The sequence below is a fragment of the Atractosteus spatula genome, chromosome 11, assembly GCF_055471065.1.
Source record: "Atractosteus spatula isolate fAtrSpa1 chromosome 11, fAtrSpa1.hap1, whole genome shotgun sequence".
Taxonomy (NCBI): domain Eukaryota; kingdom Metazoa; phylum Chordata; class Actinopteri; order Semionotiformes; family Lepisosteidae; genus Atractosteus; species Atractosteus spatula.
Window position 1 is genome coordinate 15,273,356 of NC_142716.1, and position 14,119 is coordinate 15,287,474.

The 14,119-nt window shown below is 39.5% G+C and overlaps 1 protein-coding gene across 1 annotated transcript; it reads left to right on the forward strand.

Annotated features, from left to right (window-relative positions):
- Positions 1 to 4,329: 4,329 nt before the first annotated feature.
- On the forward strand, positions 4,330 to 11,615 carry tmco1 (transmembrane and coiled-coil domains 1). The gene is made up of 7 exons (XM_088927627.1): positions 4,330 to 4,529; positions 6,755 to 6,832; positions 7,050 to 7,109; positions 7,500 to 7,546; positions 8,440 to 8,507; positions 9,237 to 9,381; positions 10,447 to 11,615. Exons 1-7 carry the CDS (start codon positions 4,460 to 4,462, stop codon positions 10,543 to 10,545), a joined length of 567 nt encoding a protein of 188 aa, XP_088783753.1. The 5' UTR covers positions 4,330 to 4,459; the 3' UTR covers positions 10,546 to 11,615.
- Positions 11,616 to 14,119: the final 2,504 nt, after the last annotated feature.

Here is a 14,119-nt window from a genome sequence, read left to right on the forward strand (position 1 = left end):
GGATATGATCTCAGACTATCTTCCCAAAATGAAAATCACACGGCGTCTGTGTCGAAGTCTGGATGTGCTCCAAGTCCACTTCCTACACAGACGTGCGTATAAGCGCATCTATGCGGACCAAAGTAAACCCAGCAAACCAATCTAAACCTCCGTGTACCTCACTTTAATTACTTCAGGGTAGAAGGCAGACTAGACGGGGGTTTGTCTGTCAGCTGGGCCTAATTGTTCACTAATGGCCATGATTTAAAAGGAAGATAAAAACAGATGAAATGCAAATGTTTGCTTTTTGATGGCGGGATACTACTACATATTTGTAATTCAAAATAATTTAAATATCATAATTACATCTTAATCATAAACAGAATAAGTACTAAGCCTTCCACAAATCCATGCAAATGCTGTATATAGAAGCTTTAGCATCTAAAAAAATCACAGATTTTCTTGTTGTCTATTTACTGCAATATCTTCATATGTTTCCGTGTTTTAACATTGGGCTTTATTGAAGGAAAAATATCAGGAAAGACAAAAATGACTGATCTTTTCATGTTTGCACCAAAGTGAAAACCATTATTATGAACATAAAAACCGTTTAATTCGAAGTACTGTTGGTTTATACTCTCAGGGGTGAAATATATAATTGTTGTACAAAAATAAATGGAGTGATTTTTCACAGATGGGACACCTTTTGTTTCGCCTCTGCTGTGTAAAACTGCAGAAATTGGCCATGCTGTGAAATTGCAGCCAGGCCTTTCCTACATCTGCCCATTGCTCACTCAGACTGAACAGCTCTGGCTTGTCCTGTCGTACACTGAATCCTCAGACAGCTGAGTGTCTCAGAACAGAGATGCTGAGCCCAGAGAGTCAGAAATGGGCAGCCAGGGAAACTACCAGAACTTTCTCATCTGAATCACAACTGCAATAAAACAAAAATCACTTGAGCTGTAAGACTGCTTACTGTGAAAAGAGTTCATAAATGTTTTCTCCAATATGTGTGGGTTCTTCAGACAACAGACCTCTTTAACCCTCCCACAGTTATCTAATCTATATTTATCTTCATCATCTTTAGCATCTAGATACAAAATAAACATTTTAAGTAAATGGACTCAGATGACATTTTCCTGTTGTGAACTGACACTAAAGAATTAGATAACTAATGTTATATCATTGTGCTGTACAGCGCACAGATAAGTTATTAACAAAGGGTTTGTAAATAGTGGATATTTTTTCCAAAATTATTCACTCCAGGTTGTATCAGTACATGTTCCATTTATTGAAAACATAAGAACAACATAAAATTAGAATGCAGTACTTGTAATGCAATCACTCAAAAGCACAAAGACTGACTCTTATGTGCATTTTAAGTTACATAGAATATGAAATGGAGATTCACTGTAATAATGTCTTATGTTTGATACAGTGTTTGGTGCTCTAATGTTCCATAATGGAGTTATATGTTTGTAATACATATTTGTAATTCAAAATAATTTAAATATCATAATTACATCTTAATCATAAACAGAATAAGTACTAAGCCTTCCACAAATCCATGCAAATGCTGTATATAGAAGCTTTAGCATCTAAAAAAATCACAGATTTTCTTGTTGTCTATTTACTGCAATATCTTCAGTTTTTCCTTGGGCTCAATATCAGCGTTATCACTTTGTTGCCTGATCTTGTCAGATCTCAGAAGCCAAGCAAGACTGGATCTGGCCAGAACACTTAGCAGTGTAGGTGGACCAGGAGGTGGCACTGTGGAACATCCATTCATCCATCCATTTTCAAACTGCTTCATAGATAGATACTTTATTGATCCCGTGAGGGAATTGCAGTGCAACAGCAGCTTAACACAGACAACACAGTCACAGTGTAACAAATGATACAATAATAATAATAATACAATACAGTACAATCAGTACAGTGAGGGGTGCACTAAAAGAGTCACTCAAAGTCCAGGACACACAAAGAACAAACTAGAACAGAACAGTACACAGAAAAATCATATTGCACATATGAATATAAATATAGATGTAAATATAGATATATAATATAAATATAAATGTATTGCACGGGTCCCTGGCATATATTGCACAAAAAACGGTTGTAAACGGGAAAAGAAAAAGAACAGATGTAGCAGTAGATGTGTAGATGTGTTCAGTCCAGAAACAGGTCACTGTCAATGTTGCCTCTGCCCAGACGCAAGGTGGATGTGTTGTACAGTCTAATGGCAGAAGGCAAGAATGACCTCCTGTAGCGCTCCCTGTCGCGCCGTGGATGAATCATTCTATTGCTGAACATGCTCTTCATGTCTACAAGCCTGTCATAGAGGGAATGGGAGATGTTGTCCATGATGGCCTCTAGTTTGGACACAATTCTCCTCTCAACCACTACCTCCAAGGGGTCCCGGTCAGACCCAATGACAGAGCTTGCTCTCCTGATGAGCTTGTTCAGCCTTTTAGAATCCACTGCTCTAATCCCAGGGCCCCAGCATACCACTGCGTAGAAAATGGCGCTCGCTACCACCGACTGATAGAACGTATGAAGCATCTTACTACATACATTGAAGGACCTGAGCCTCCTCAAGAAGTAAAGTTGGCTCTGTCCCTTCTTATAGATGGCCTCGATGTTCTTAGACCATTCCAGTCTATCGTCGATGTGCACTCCCAGGTACTTGTACGAGTCCACCATCTCCACGCCACTCCCATGGATGCAGACAGGAGTAGGTCTGACCTTTTTCCTCCAATTCAGGGTCGCTGGGGAGCCGGACCCTAGCCCAGTAAGCAACGGGCACAAGGTGGGATGCAACTAGAATGGAATGCCAGGCACGCACAGATATAAATTTTCCCAGAAAAAAATATTAGGATGTTTTTGGATTCTGGGAGGAAACCAGAGCGCCCAGAGGAAATCCATGTGAAAACATACCAACTCCACGTAGAACCTCAGGGTTCAATCCCACAGCAGAGGCATCACAGCACAATTTTTTAAAACAATGCTCCAGTGTTGAAGGAGGTGTCATCATTCCAAGGAGAACTAACCTAAGGTTATGACTATTTAGTTGTTAAAGATTCCACAGCAGTTTTAGTAAACATGGGGTGATAATATTTGCACAAAATGGCCTCCCAGAAGTGTTCATTTAACTCAATTGCTGGAGTAATTTCTCCACCTAGTATGCTGCGTGTTGGATCTGTATGTGTAAGGCTGTTTGTAAATTGCTGTGAGATGCTTTGAGATCAAAAGCACAATATAAATTAAAGGAATTGGTTATTATTCACTCTGTCAAAGAATTGTTGACAGTACAGGGTGTACATTCCACAGAGAGACAACCTTGTGTTTCTTATGGCTATGTTGATGGTGCAGTGCAAGAAATCACCCACAAATGTAAAACAAACTGTGATTAGGTGGCTACTACTGGTCTTCTGTAGCTCAGCCGGCAAAACCTCTGTTGAGCAACACAGGAGACCTAGGTTTGAGACCATGCGGTGAAGGATGAACCTGGACAGGAGCAGCGAAGGCACAAGCCCAAGAACCCACATTTGTTAAAATATTATTAATAATATATACTACTGAGTAACACGCAACAATAACTTCATTTATTCTCCAAATACTCTCCTCCAGCCACCACCCTTTTCTTTTCTCCACCTAATGATATCAAACTTATAGGTTTTGTTTATGTATCATATAATATTTAATGGTGAAAAAATGTAGTTTAGCACAATATAGTTTATGTGTAGCATAGCTAAATGTCATGAGATTACCTAAAGAACTTAATTATCCATCATTGTTTAATACTGGTTAGGAGCATAGTTATCTATAGCTTTGTAAAGAAACTAGTTTAATGCTTCCACTGACTTCTTTGTGCTTGATGACATTTCCAGTGGTATAATTTTTCAAATGCCACAGGAAAGCCCAGAAGGATTTTTGGATGGTTTCTCAAATTAGAGCAGAGTTTCCCATTACTTTTCACTTTGATATCCTTCCAAGCTTTTATTTATTCGGGGCGTTTTGTATTTACTTAGTTATACACTTGCAGAGTACTCAGACGGGAAGAACGAGATATCCAAACATCGCCAGGAACTAACAGAGACATAATATGATATCCTGTAATGCTTTAAAAAAGCACCGATAAAAGCTGTAAAAATAACACAAAAAAAACAATTGTACTATAGAGTATATTTCTCTTAGATTTTACTCGATACTGTACTCAAACCCTCCTACACCTTCACCTAGCCAAAGGACCAAATGGCAAACCCCAGCTACGTGTCTAATGCTATCCCACAATACACCTCTCCCAGCCAATCTACTTTTTTACGCTTAGACTCTGTAGTAGGTTTTCAGTGCTGACGAATCAATTTCAGATCTTTCTGCTTTAATCACCTGAGGTCGAGGCGGTGATCATAAAATATATTACTGAGTACATTTGATCTAAATCAGATATAAGTATATCAATACATATCTATCAAACATGAGTACTATGTTTGCTGACACGATTTTGATCGTGTTTATATCCGTTTGTACTGCTCTGTTAGCAGAAGGTGAGTAAAAAAATCTTTTTTTTTGTACTTGGCTAATTCTTGTTCAGAAAGTCACCTTAGTTACATGTTCTCCACCTTATTTTTGTGATATGTTACTTTTGTTTCATGTCGTGTCTTTTTCTTGAATGTGTTAGTTTGAGATTATTATCGTTCTACCACCGAGATACGTTTATTTTTAGCATAAATTTAAAAACGTGTTTATATTTCGACCAGTCTGGTACTTGGAGCTTTGCGATTGGTTAAACCTATTCCCAGACTGAAGCATTAGATTGCCGATATCTTCTTAGTCTGGTGGCTGCAACAATACTTACTGTCTTCAAGGGCCTTTATTTATAGTATTTCGGTATAATATACTAGATTTTCAGTATCATTGTCGTCTGAAAATCTGGGACACGGGGACCACATCGAAAGTTCTTGTGTGCTCAGAAGAACTATTGCTGTGGAGTAGTGTGGTTTTAGAAGTGGTTTTAATGTTGGCATGTGAGAAGAGCACATCCTTGTGCAGATACAGACAAAAACATCGAAAACAGTAAATAAACTAGCGGTATCAGTCAAAAGGTCCGAACTGCTAAAACCGAAAAGAGTTGAGTATCTGAGTTGAGTACTTATGTCAAATGCATTTCACATTCATTTGCTCTTGTAATCATTCTCATCATCTCTCCGAAACCTTGCTGAGTTTAATTGAAATGGAACAACAAATCTGCCATAAAAGGAATAAAGTGGGTCAAATTCAGTTTAAAATGATAAAAATATATTAAAGGTGGAAATGAGATTTGCCTATTGCCTGAGCAATATTGTGACTATAGATAGAGAAAAGAGGGATCCAGGACAGACTTTGTGGGAGTCTCTTAACAAATAGGAGCTTGTGAAACAAATCTTTATGCCGTTTTGAAACCACGCCAGGATTTGTATCAGTATTTTATTTGGAAACTTTTTCAGAAATATTTAATGCTCCATGATCCTAAAATGCTTTTATAGCTAAATCCTTAAAAATAGCTACACACATGATTTTTATTGAAAGACATAACAATGACCCATAAACCAATCTATGCCCACAACAAAAAAAAAAGACTAATTAGTAAGCAAAGGAACAAGTAATAGGTTTATTCCGTGCTGAAAAGAGAAGAAAGAAAACACAATGTTTAGCCCGTGGAGCCTTCTTCAGGTGTGAGGAGCCATGGAGCTTGATGCAGCTACCCACCTTACTTATTAGTAGATGACTGTAGTTTTCTGTCTAAAAAACGAGCTTACATTCTTATGATTTTTTCCCCATTATCTTAGAAAGTAAGATTAAGTGGATATGGATTTGTAGAAGTTGGAGTCTGATTTATAACACCCAAAATATTGACCTATCAAGCACATAATCAGCATCAAATTATGAGTCTCCAAGCCTCTATAGCTGCATTTGTGGAAGCTGTTGCAATGTTTTAGACCTGGCCAAAAGGTCAGACCACAGACCGGTATTCTAGGATTCTAGCTAACAAAGCTATTCAGGATAACGATTGGAGGTACTGAAACATGTCCAAGTGCATTGTTGTCATTCCAGTGCTGATAGAAACTACATTACATTTAAAAACTACAAATGTCTTTTAGTAAGTGCTAACTGCCGGGGTGTCTGGACATTCTATTTCTGTGTTCTCCAAAGAAAGGCAAAGTGAGTTGCATAGGTGGGTGCCATTGGATTTATTTAGGAGTATTTGCTTAACTAAATAAGTGTTTTGCTGAAGTTTAGTTGCTACTGCAATGTTATGAACATTGTCCGAGTGTTGTGAAGTGTTATTTACAGTGAAAAAGAATTTAAATGTGAGTGGAAACATACCAAAGTACAGATAAGCGTTTGTCTTATGTTTGTGGTGTATAGCTGAAGTTAAAATCTAGAAAGCTGAGGTAATCTCATTCTTTATTGTCCATTTTTATCTTTTTATTTTTCCCACATTGACAGCAACAAAGCGGTTGTTGTGAATTGAGAAACATGTAGCGGGTCTGGTAATTCAATAATCTGTACTCTAGGTAGATTAGTTTTGAGTTAAAATAAAGGCAGGCTTGTCGTCTCCTGGAGAGTGCTATGCTGTCAGTGGTAAGGTACTAGATGCTCCATTAGGACACAATTGGGAACATTTTTTCCAGAGACACAAAGTTTTGGCTGTGGAGCCTTCTTCTGGTGTTTCACCTTTTTTATTGTTTTTTCAAAATGTTTCAGGTGTCATTTTTCTTACCATCTGCAGGCATAACATGGGTGCTGGTCTATAGGACGGACAAGTACAAGAGACTGAAGGCAGAAGTGGAAAAACAGAGTAAAAAGTGTGAGTGGTGTTCCACTAAATGTTTCTTTCCTTTTAGTTGTTCCTCTATGTTGATGAAGATGGATGCCTTTGTCTTGGGGCATGTTAGGTGCTTATTTTGGTGAACGCCACTGTGTCTTGTTTTGCACATCAGTGGGAAGTGTGCGCATTGACATGAAGTTCCATAAAGTGTATTAAACACGTTTATCAAACTTTAGTTGATCCCCTGTCGTTGCAGTGGAGAAGAAGAAGGAGACTATCACAGAGTCTGCTGGGCGACAACAGAAGAAGAAAATAGGTAAAACCAGGTCTTGTACTTCCTGACACAACTCCTAACACACAGTTGGCTGTGAGCTTTTTGTTAGCGGAAAGAAGAAGGCATTTAAGGTTGCTGCAAAAGAGTGTGGTGTTGCTAGTTTGGTGTTAATGTAAGCCTATGGAAAGTTAGTGGAATTTTGTTTCCATCTATTAAGTTTCAGCCAATAGTTTGAGAGAGGGGAATGAAGTAACAAACACAACAAACTGTAACAAAGCACAACATTAGGTACAATGATATCATGCCTTCTTGCGCTCTAGATCACACTTGTTTCACATTTCTCTGCATCAATTCTCAAGACTCCCATGTTATAACGTAGTATGTGTAATTAGTTTTCTGTAATTATTTTTTTTGTTTGGCATGTTTCTGCAGAGAGACAGGAGGAGAAACTGAAGAACAACAATAGGGACTTGTCCATGGTAAAAGCTCTTTCTGCTGATCCCATTGTTACTGAGTGGTTTCTCCAGTCTTTCCATGGATGATTCTGTATAAACCTCTGTGTTCCTCCTCAGAACATTGAGAAAATGCAGTTCAGCTTCATTTTTAAGGCCATTAACCAACTCTTTACCTAGTATCTTGGTAGAAGAATACATAGTTTTGTATTCTTCATTTTATACGCACCTGCTTTGGAATTGCCAATTGCTTCAATGTCTTGGCTCCCATCTGCAACCCCCGTGAGACCGAGGGTAGGCAAACACCATACCCACCCCTCGAGACTTCATTCATTCGACAGATTGCAGAGCTCTTCTTATTGCCAATAAGAAGAGCTGTGTGTCTCTCGCTAATATCACTGCAAGCATATCAGTGGTTTGTCCCAAAACCGATACCAACGCTATCCCTGGCCAGTAAATCTGAACCCTACCCCCCTCCGCAGCTCTCGGCCAGCTGGAGGAATCCAGACAAGAGACGATCCAGGCTAGAGTGTCCTACACCTGGGCCAGAGAATTCAAGCTGCACTCAATGGAAGAGCCTTTGTCTGTTGAGCTATTTGTTCCTGCGCTCTTTTCTGAACACATGGACTGTTTGGTGCTCCAAGTGGTAGTGTCACCTCTGGTCATCCCTATTTTGTGCTACTTGCACTAAAGAGAATTTTACACTTTAGGCTATTTTTGTAGGACTGGCAACCAAACTGCTACATTTGTCTACGTTTTCCTAAAAAAACTAAAGGGAAGCCTTAGGGCAGTGTAGTGGTAAAATATACCATGATATATTAGAAAACTATTCCTTTTCAGATGTTTTAAGATGGCTTTTGTTTCTTCTTTCCAAAAGATTGTGAATGAGTGGTGCATTAATCTTTTGTCTTCGGTTGCAGGTACGAATGAAGTCCATGTTTGCTATTGGCTTCTGCTTTACCGCTCTGATGGGCATGTTTAACTCCATGTAAGTAACACACGTTAGCCACTTTTTAAATGACTAGAGTAGATAAAATAATGAAGTTCAAGTAGGTATCTGCATCTGCATGCATCAGCTGCAAAGGAACAGATAAAGATTCATTTCATGCTGAAAGGAAAAGAAGAGAGACACGTTTCGAGGCCAAAAGACACTTGTGTGATAGGAGGGTATCCTGCTTTGTCACTTCTCATTTTCCAGGGAAGTTCCTTTCTGGGGTGATGGGAGTTCACCTGTTCCCGTTTTCTTTTTTGTAAGCGATGGCCATCTGTTGGTACCCTTGTGTATTTTATAAAGGCTGGGACAGTATATTGAGCTGCAGATGCCATGCCTGACAAAAAATTCAAAGTCAAACATGATTTATTCCCATTCGCTACCATTTTAGATGCAGTCTCGCAGCCTTGGGCTCAACCTCTTCCTCTGTCCGATATTTTTTCCAAGAAGATCTCACTTTGTCTGGATATGGATAATGGCTTTGAGATGAGTGAATCTTCTGCCATCTTGGAGTGCGGCCACCTGCTCAGCTCCACATTTCTATACATTATTGCTTTAGACAGCTGAAACCCTGTTGGTTCAAAAATAACATGTTCCATCTTTCCTCTACTTTGTATTGTCTCTGCATTTCAACCTAAAGACTGATATCGTGGTTACAGTGTTGCAGTTTTTCAGCTTCATTTACTGCTGTCACAGGTATTATTTGCTGCAATTATTTCTTTGCAGATTTGATGGGCGAGTAGTAGCCAAGTTGCCCTTTGTCCCCCTGTCCTACATCCAAGGTCTGTCTCACCGCAACCTGCTGGGTGAAGACTACACTGACTGTTCCTTCATCTTCCTGTACATTCTGTGCACCATGTCCATCAGGCAGGTAAGCACAGCAGCCAGGTGCCCCTGGAATTTCATTGTCCAGGCCTGGCTCCGGGGCTGTAGTGTCTTGAAGTCGGGTGTGGCAGATTCCAATACTGAAAGGTTTTCATTCAATCTTAAACGTTCAGTATCTGAGAGACCCAGAGTTTGTTAGGTAATCAGATATTTGGTCCCATTTCGTAACCTTTGATTTCAGAAGGGATGGAAACCAGAAAGAGCTGTGATCTTCCAGGAATTCAGATTGATATCCATTCCTTACATCGATGTTAAAACAGTCATTAATGATCATTTGCAAGTTTAGTGCAACCTTTGTCAATGGTTAATTTTTGAATGTGTCATGTCGAATATACAATAGAGGAGATTGTGGTATGGACTTGCGGGTTATACTTAAAGCAAGCGCATCATGCTTTTTGTTTTAAGTCTTCCCAGATTACAATTAAGGGATAAGGATTCCTTTATGAAACCTAGAGAAAACAAGATATCCATTTCTGATTTCTTACAGAAACACAGTTTCCAGACCCAGAAAATGCACTTATCTTGCTCAATGTTCTTAGCATTTTCCCCTTAGACAAAGGGAAATTTCCTACTTTGCTTCATAACTGTTGTGAGGAATCCATCTGCACTTGACCAAAGCCTGTGACCAGAGGGAAAGTGCTGTGCCGGGCTGATCTTTGTTTGTGAAAGGCAGGAGGACCAGCCCCTTGTACCGAAAAGGGGAAAGAGCTTTTTTTTTCCACACAGTCAGACACTGGTCTCTCAAAAGGAAATCCCGTTAATCCTGTCCCTGCTTCCTCAAGGCCTTCAAGCACTTACAAACATGCGCTAACTTAAGAGCACAGTTAAATTATTATGGAGCCTCCTTCTCTCATTCGAAATACGATTAGCTCAATGCTGCCTTGCCTGTTGAGTCTTTGTTCAAATGGCCTAGAACATGCGGACTTCATTGAGGGAAGGGTCATCTGGGGCAGCCACTCTAACTTGTATCATTTCAGCTCAAATACATCGCCCAGACCATTCGTCTTCTTTGTAGTGTCGATTTGCTGCAGGTGTCTGCTTTCTTTCACAGAACATCCAGAAGATGCTGGGTCTGGCTCCGTCAAGGGCTGCCACCAAACAGGCAGGGGGCTTCCTGGGACCCCCTCCGCAGGCGGCTAAGTTCTCTTAAACTCCCCCCTTGCTTCCAAGCCTGGCTGTGAACTGCCAGTCCAGAGAGCAGGGACTTCCATCTGAAGTGTACAACACCACGCTCTCCGGCTGGTCACCAACCCACAATTCAGTGTCTCCAGCTTTTATAAGGACGATCAGCTATTTTTTGGAATGACTTTTATCACTTTGTCAATATTTACCTCAGTGTGTTACCTGCAGAAAGTCTAAACCCTTCAGGTGTTGTTTGTATTACAAATATGAATGTTTTGTCTTTTCAATGCTAAATCTGGTGAGTTGTCAAAACTGTGTAGTATAATTCACTAACTTTTTGACATTTCTGGAGAAATGGTAGTTTTTCAGAAAGCTGAATTACTTTGATTCACACCATAGAGAAACCTACTCCAGGGTCTGTGTGACAGATGCAAAAGTGAACAGAGAAATATTTTTTACAGTTCCCACAGAGTGCAGCTTTGAGTTTTGATGATTGTTTTTTGCTTTCCTAAGTATAATTTATTAATGTCACTTCTACCATGAGAGAAGCCACTCTTAATTGTTTCATAAAGCTGGAAATTTTAGTAAAAAATGATATGCTTAGTATGTTTGTGTGTACATCCTGTGTCAAAAGTCTCATACTGTGTAGAGAGTGGTCTATATTGTTATATACTGTATGTAGAAAACAGGTTTTACATCATTTTTATTAAACTAAGATTTGTTAATTCCTAACAGTATTGGAATGTTCTGATTTGTTTTTAAATTGCTCAGTATTAAAATATTCTAAGAAATTTCATAAGATATTTTAGTTACGTAGGAAGCTTCAGGAACCACATACATTATGTAAGAAAGCCATATACACTGAAATGGGAATACGAGCCAGAACCCACCTTGTCTGGATCTGCTGGTGGTCACAGACTGAAGGGAGATTTAAACCAGCTTCCAGGAGAGCTGCTAGCTTATACATAGCAGAGAGGCAGGCTGCTGAGGGTGATGACTGGCACAACAGGCTGGGGAGAGGTGAAGATAAGACTTTTTTAGTTATTTTGGGTTCATAAGATATTCACTTAAAATGTTAATAAAGATCATTTAATTTTACTCCATCCTCCTTTGTCTCTTCTGTCAGCTCCTAATGCCAATCCCCATATATGCCAACCTAACAATTTATCCCAAACCTGCATCCGGCACAGATAAATCTGTTGACTTTTCATTCTGTGTCTGTGTACCACATTTGTTTTTAGATAGATACTTTATTGATCCCGTGAGGGAAATTGCAGTGCAACAGCAGCTTAACACAGACAACACAACCACAGTGTAACGAATGATACAATAATAATAATAATAATAATAATAATAATAATACAATACGTACAATACAATCAGTACAGTGAGGGGTGCACTAAAAGAGTTACAGTCCGGACACACAAAGAACAAACTAGAACAGAACAGTACGCAGAAAAAGTCGTATCGCACATATGAATATAAATATAGATATAGATATAAATGTATTGCACAGGTCCCTGGCATATATTGCACAAAACACAGTTGTAAATGGGAAAAGAAAAGAAAGAGAACAGATGTAGCAGTAGATGTGTAGATGCATTCAGTCCAGAAACAGGTCACTGTCGATGTTGCCTCTGCCAAGATGCAAGGTGGATGCGTTGTACAGTCTTATGGCAGAAGGCAAGAATGACCTCCTGTAGCGCTCCCTCTCGCACCGTGGATGAATCAGTTTATTGCTGAACGTGTTCTTCATTTCTGCAAGCCTGTCATAGAGGGAATGGGAGATGTTGTCCATGATGGCCTCTAGTTTGGACACAATTCTCCTCTCAACCACTACCTCCAAGGGGTCCCGGTCAGACCCAATGACAGAGCTTGCTCTCCTGATGAGCTTGTTCAGCCTTTTAGAATCCACTGCTCTAATCCCAGGGCCCCAGCATACCACTGCGTAGAAAATGGCGCTCGCTACCACCGACTGATAGAACATATGAAGCATCTTACTACATACATTAAAGGACCTGAGCCTCCTCAAGAATTAAAGTCGGCTCTGTCCCTTCTTATAGATGGCTTCGATGTTCTTAGACCATTCCAGTCTATCGTCGATGTGCACTCCCAGGTACTTGTACGAGTCCACCATCTCCACGCCACTCCCATGGATGTAGACAGGAGTAGGTTTGACTTTTTTCCTCCTGAAATCTACCACCAGTTCCTTTGTCTTTGTTACATTCAGTTCCAAGTGGTTCATGCATGGTTTCATGCGAGACATGACAGGCATGTCTCACGGATGATGTTAATGTGGTTGCATATTTCTATCAAGCAAAACCGATGTCTTTGAGTGTACAGCGTCAGAGGTTTTTAAGAGTTTTGGCTGGAATGCACCTTACAAAGGCACCCTTCTCAATCCACAACCTAAATTTAAAAACACAGATTCAACTTAGGAGGCCAACGGATCACGTGTAAACTCTTTAAGAACAGATTCACTGTGGAAGTGCTGAATTTCTACACTATTGCACACTAACACCTCTAAAATCCTGCCAGACTCCAGCACCAGGTGTGCACTCTGTAGTGTGTTTTAGTGCTATTACACACTCTTCCAATATAGCAGTTGTCCCTATCTGCCGTTAAGTAGGCCAGATGCACAGCAGGTGCATACAAGCGATACAAGTAAAACAACTCCTATGGGTTATGTTCCATTACTTAAATTACTTAAATGTTTCCCATTAGAAATCCTTCTTGTACTTGTTGGAGGATTTAACCAGGGCATCTGTAGAACACCTGGGGGAAAAATGACACTTTGAACCCAATGTCTAGCAGTGCATGTAATGAACACATACAATGGATCTACCGTTGGAAGTACTGTACTTCTGATGCATTAACTGTAGAAAAAATAAATGCTTATATATGTATTTAAATGAAAGGTCTTGGTTGTAAATAATTTCTATAGAAGTCTTTTTGCAGATGAAGCTGAAAGCCATAAGTTTACGTAGTTTTTGAACAGCGGTTCTGTGCACTCTTGTCAAGAGATATAAACTGTAGACCATAAGGTCAATAATGCGACACATTAATAAAAGCGGGTTTGTGTATTTTAAACACCCAAAAAAGATCTCGTTTCTGGCAGACGTTCAGAGACACTGACACCGACAAGTTGCCCGTAATTTAATGTAGTACAGTAAGTGCATTTGATTTGCCAATACACTAAAATAGTGGTTAAAATAAAATGCGTATTCCTGAACGCACATGTGCGGCTGATTTTAAACTTTTAGACTATTGTACATTAGTAATGACCATGCAGAAGAGATGTTGTGAAAGAACAGTTTTAAGAAATGGAATTTTATTTCGAAATAGTCCATTGAAAGTCAAACGTGGAAAACTGTGGGCGTTATCAAAACGCATACTCTGATAAGTGTGGGGAATAACGTCAAATGCATAGGTTTTTTGAAGAACGTGTAACTTTTACAATAAACTCTAAACTGGGTTTTATGTTTGCGTAAATATAATACACCGATACATCGCAGGATGTATTTAGTCGAGCGCAAACATGCTTACATTTTAATAATGCATATGAAGTGACCTGCTTTGTTTTACATTTTTCTCCCAAAGCA

Coding starts and splice junctions, on each gene's coding strand:
- tmco1 (XM_088927627.1), top strand. CDS start 4,460: ATGAGTACTATGTTTGCTGACACGATTTTGATCGTGTTTATATCCGTT. Junction 7,110..7,499: donor ACAACAGAAGAAGAAAATAG/GTAAAACCAGGT, acceptor ATGTTTCTGCAG/AGAGACAGGAGGAGAAACTG. Junction 7,547..8,439: donor ACAATAGGGACTTGTCCATG/GTAAAAGCTCTT, acceptor CTTCGGTTGCAG/GTACGAATGAAGTCCATGTT.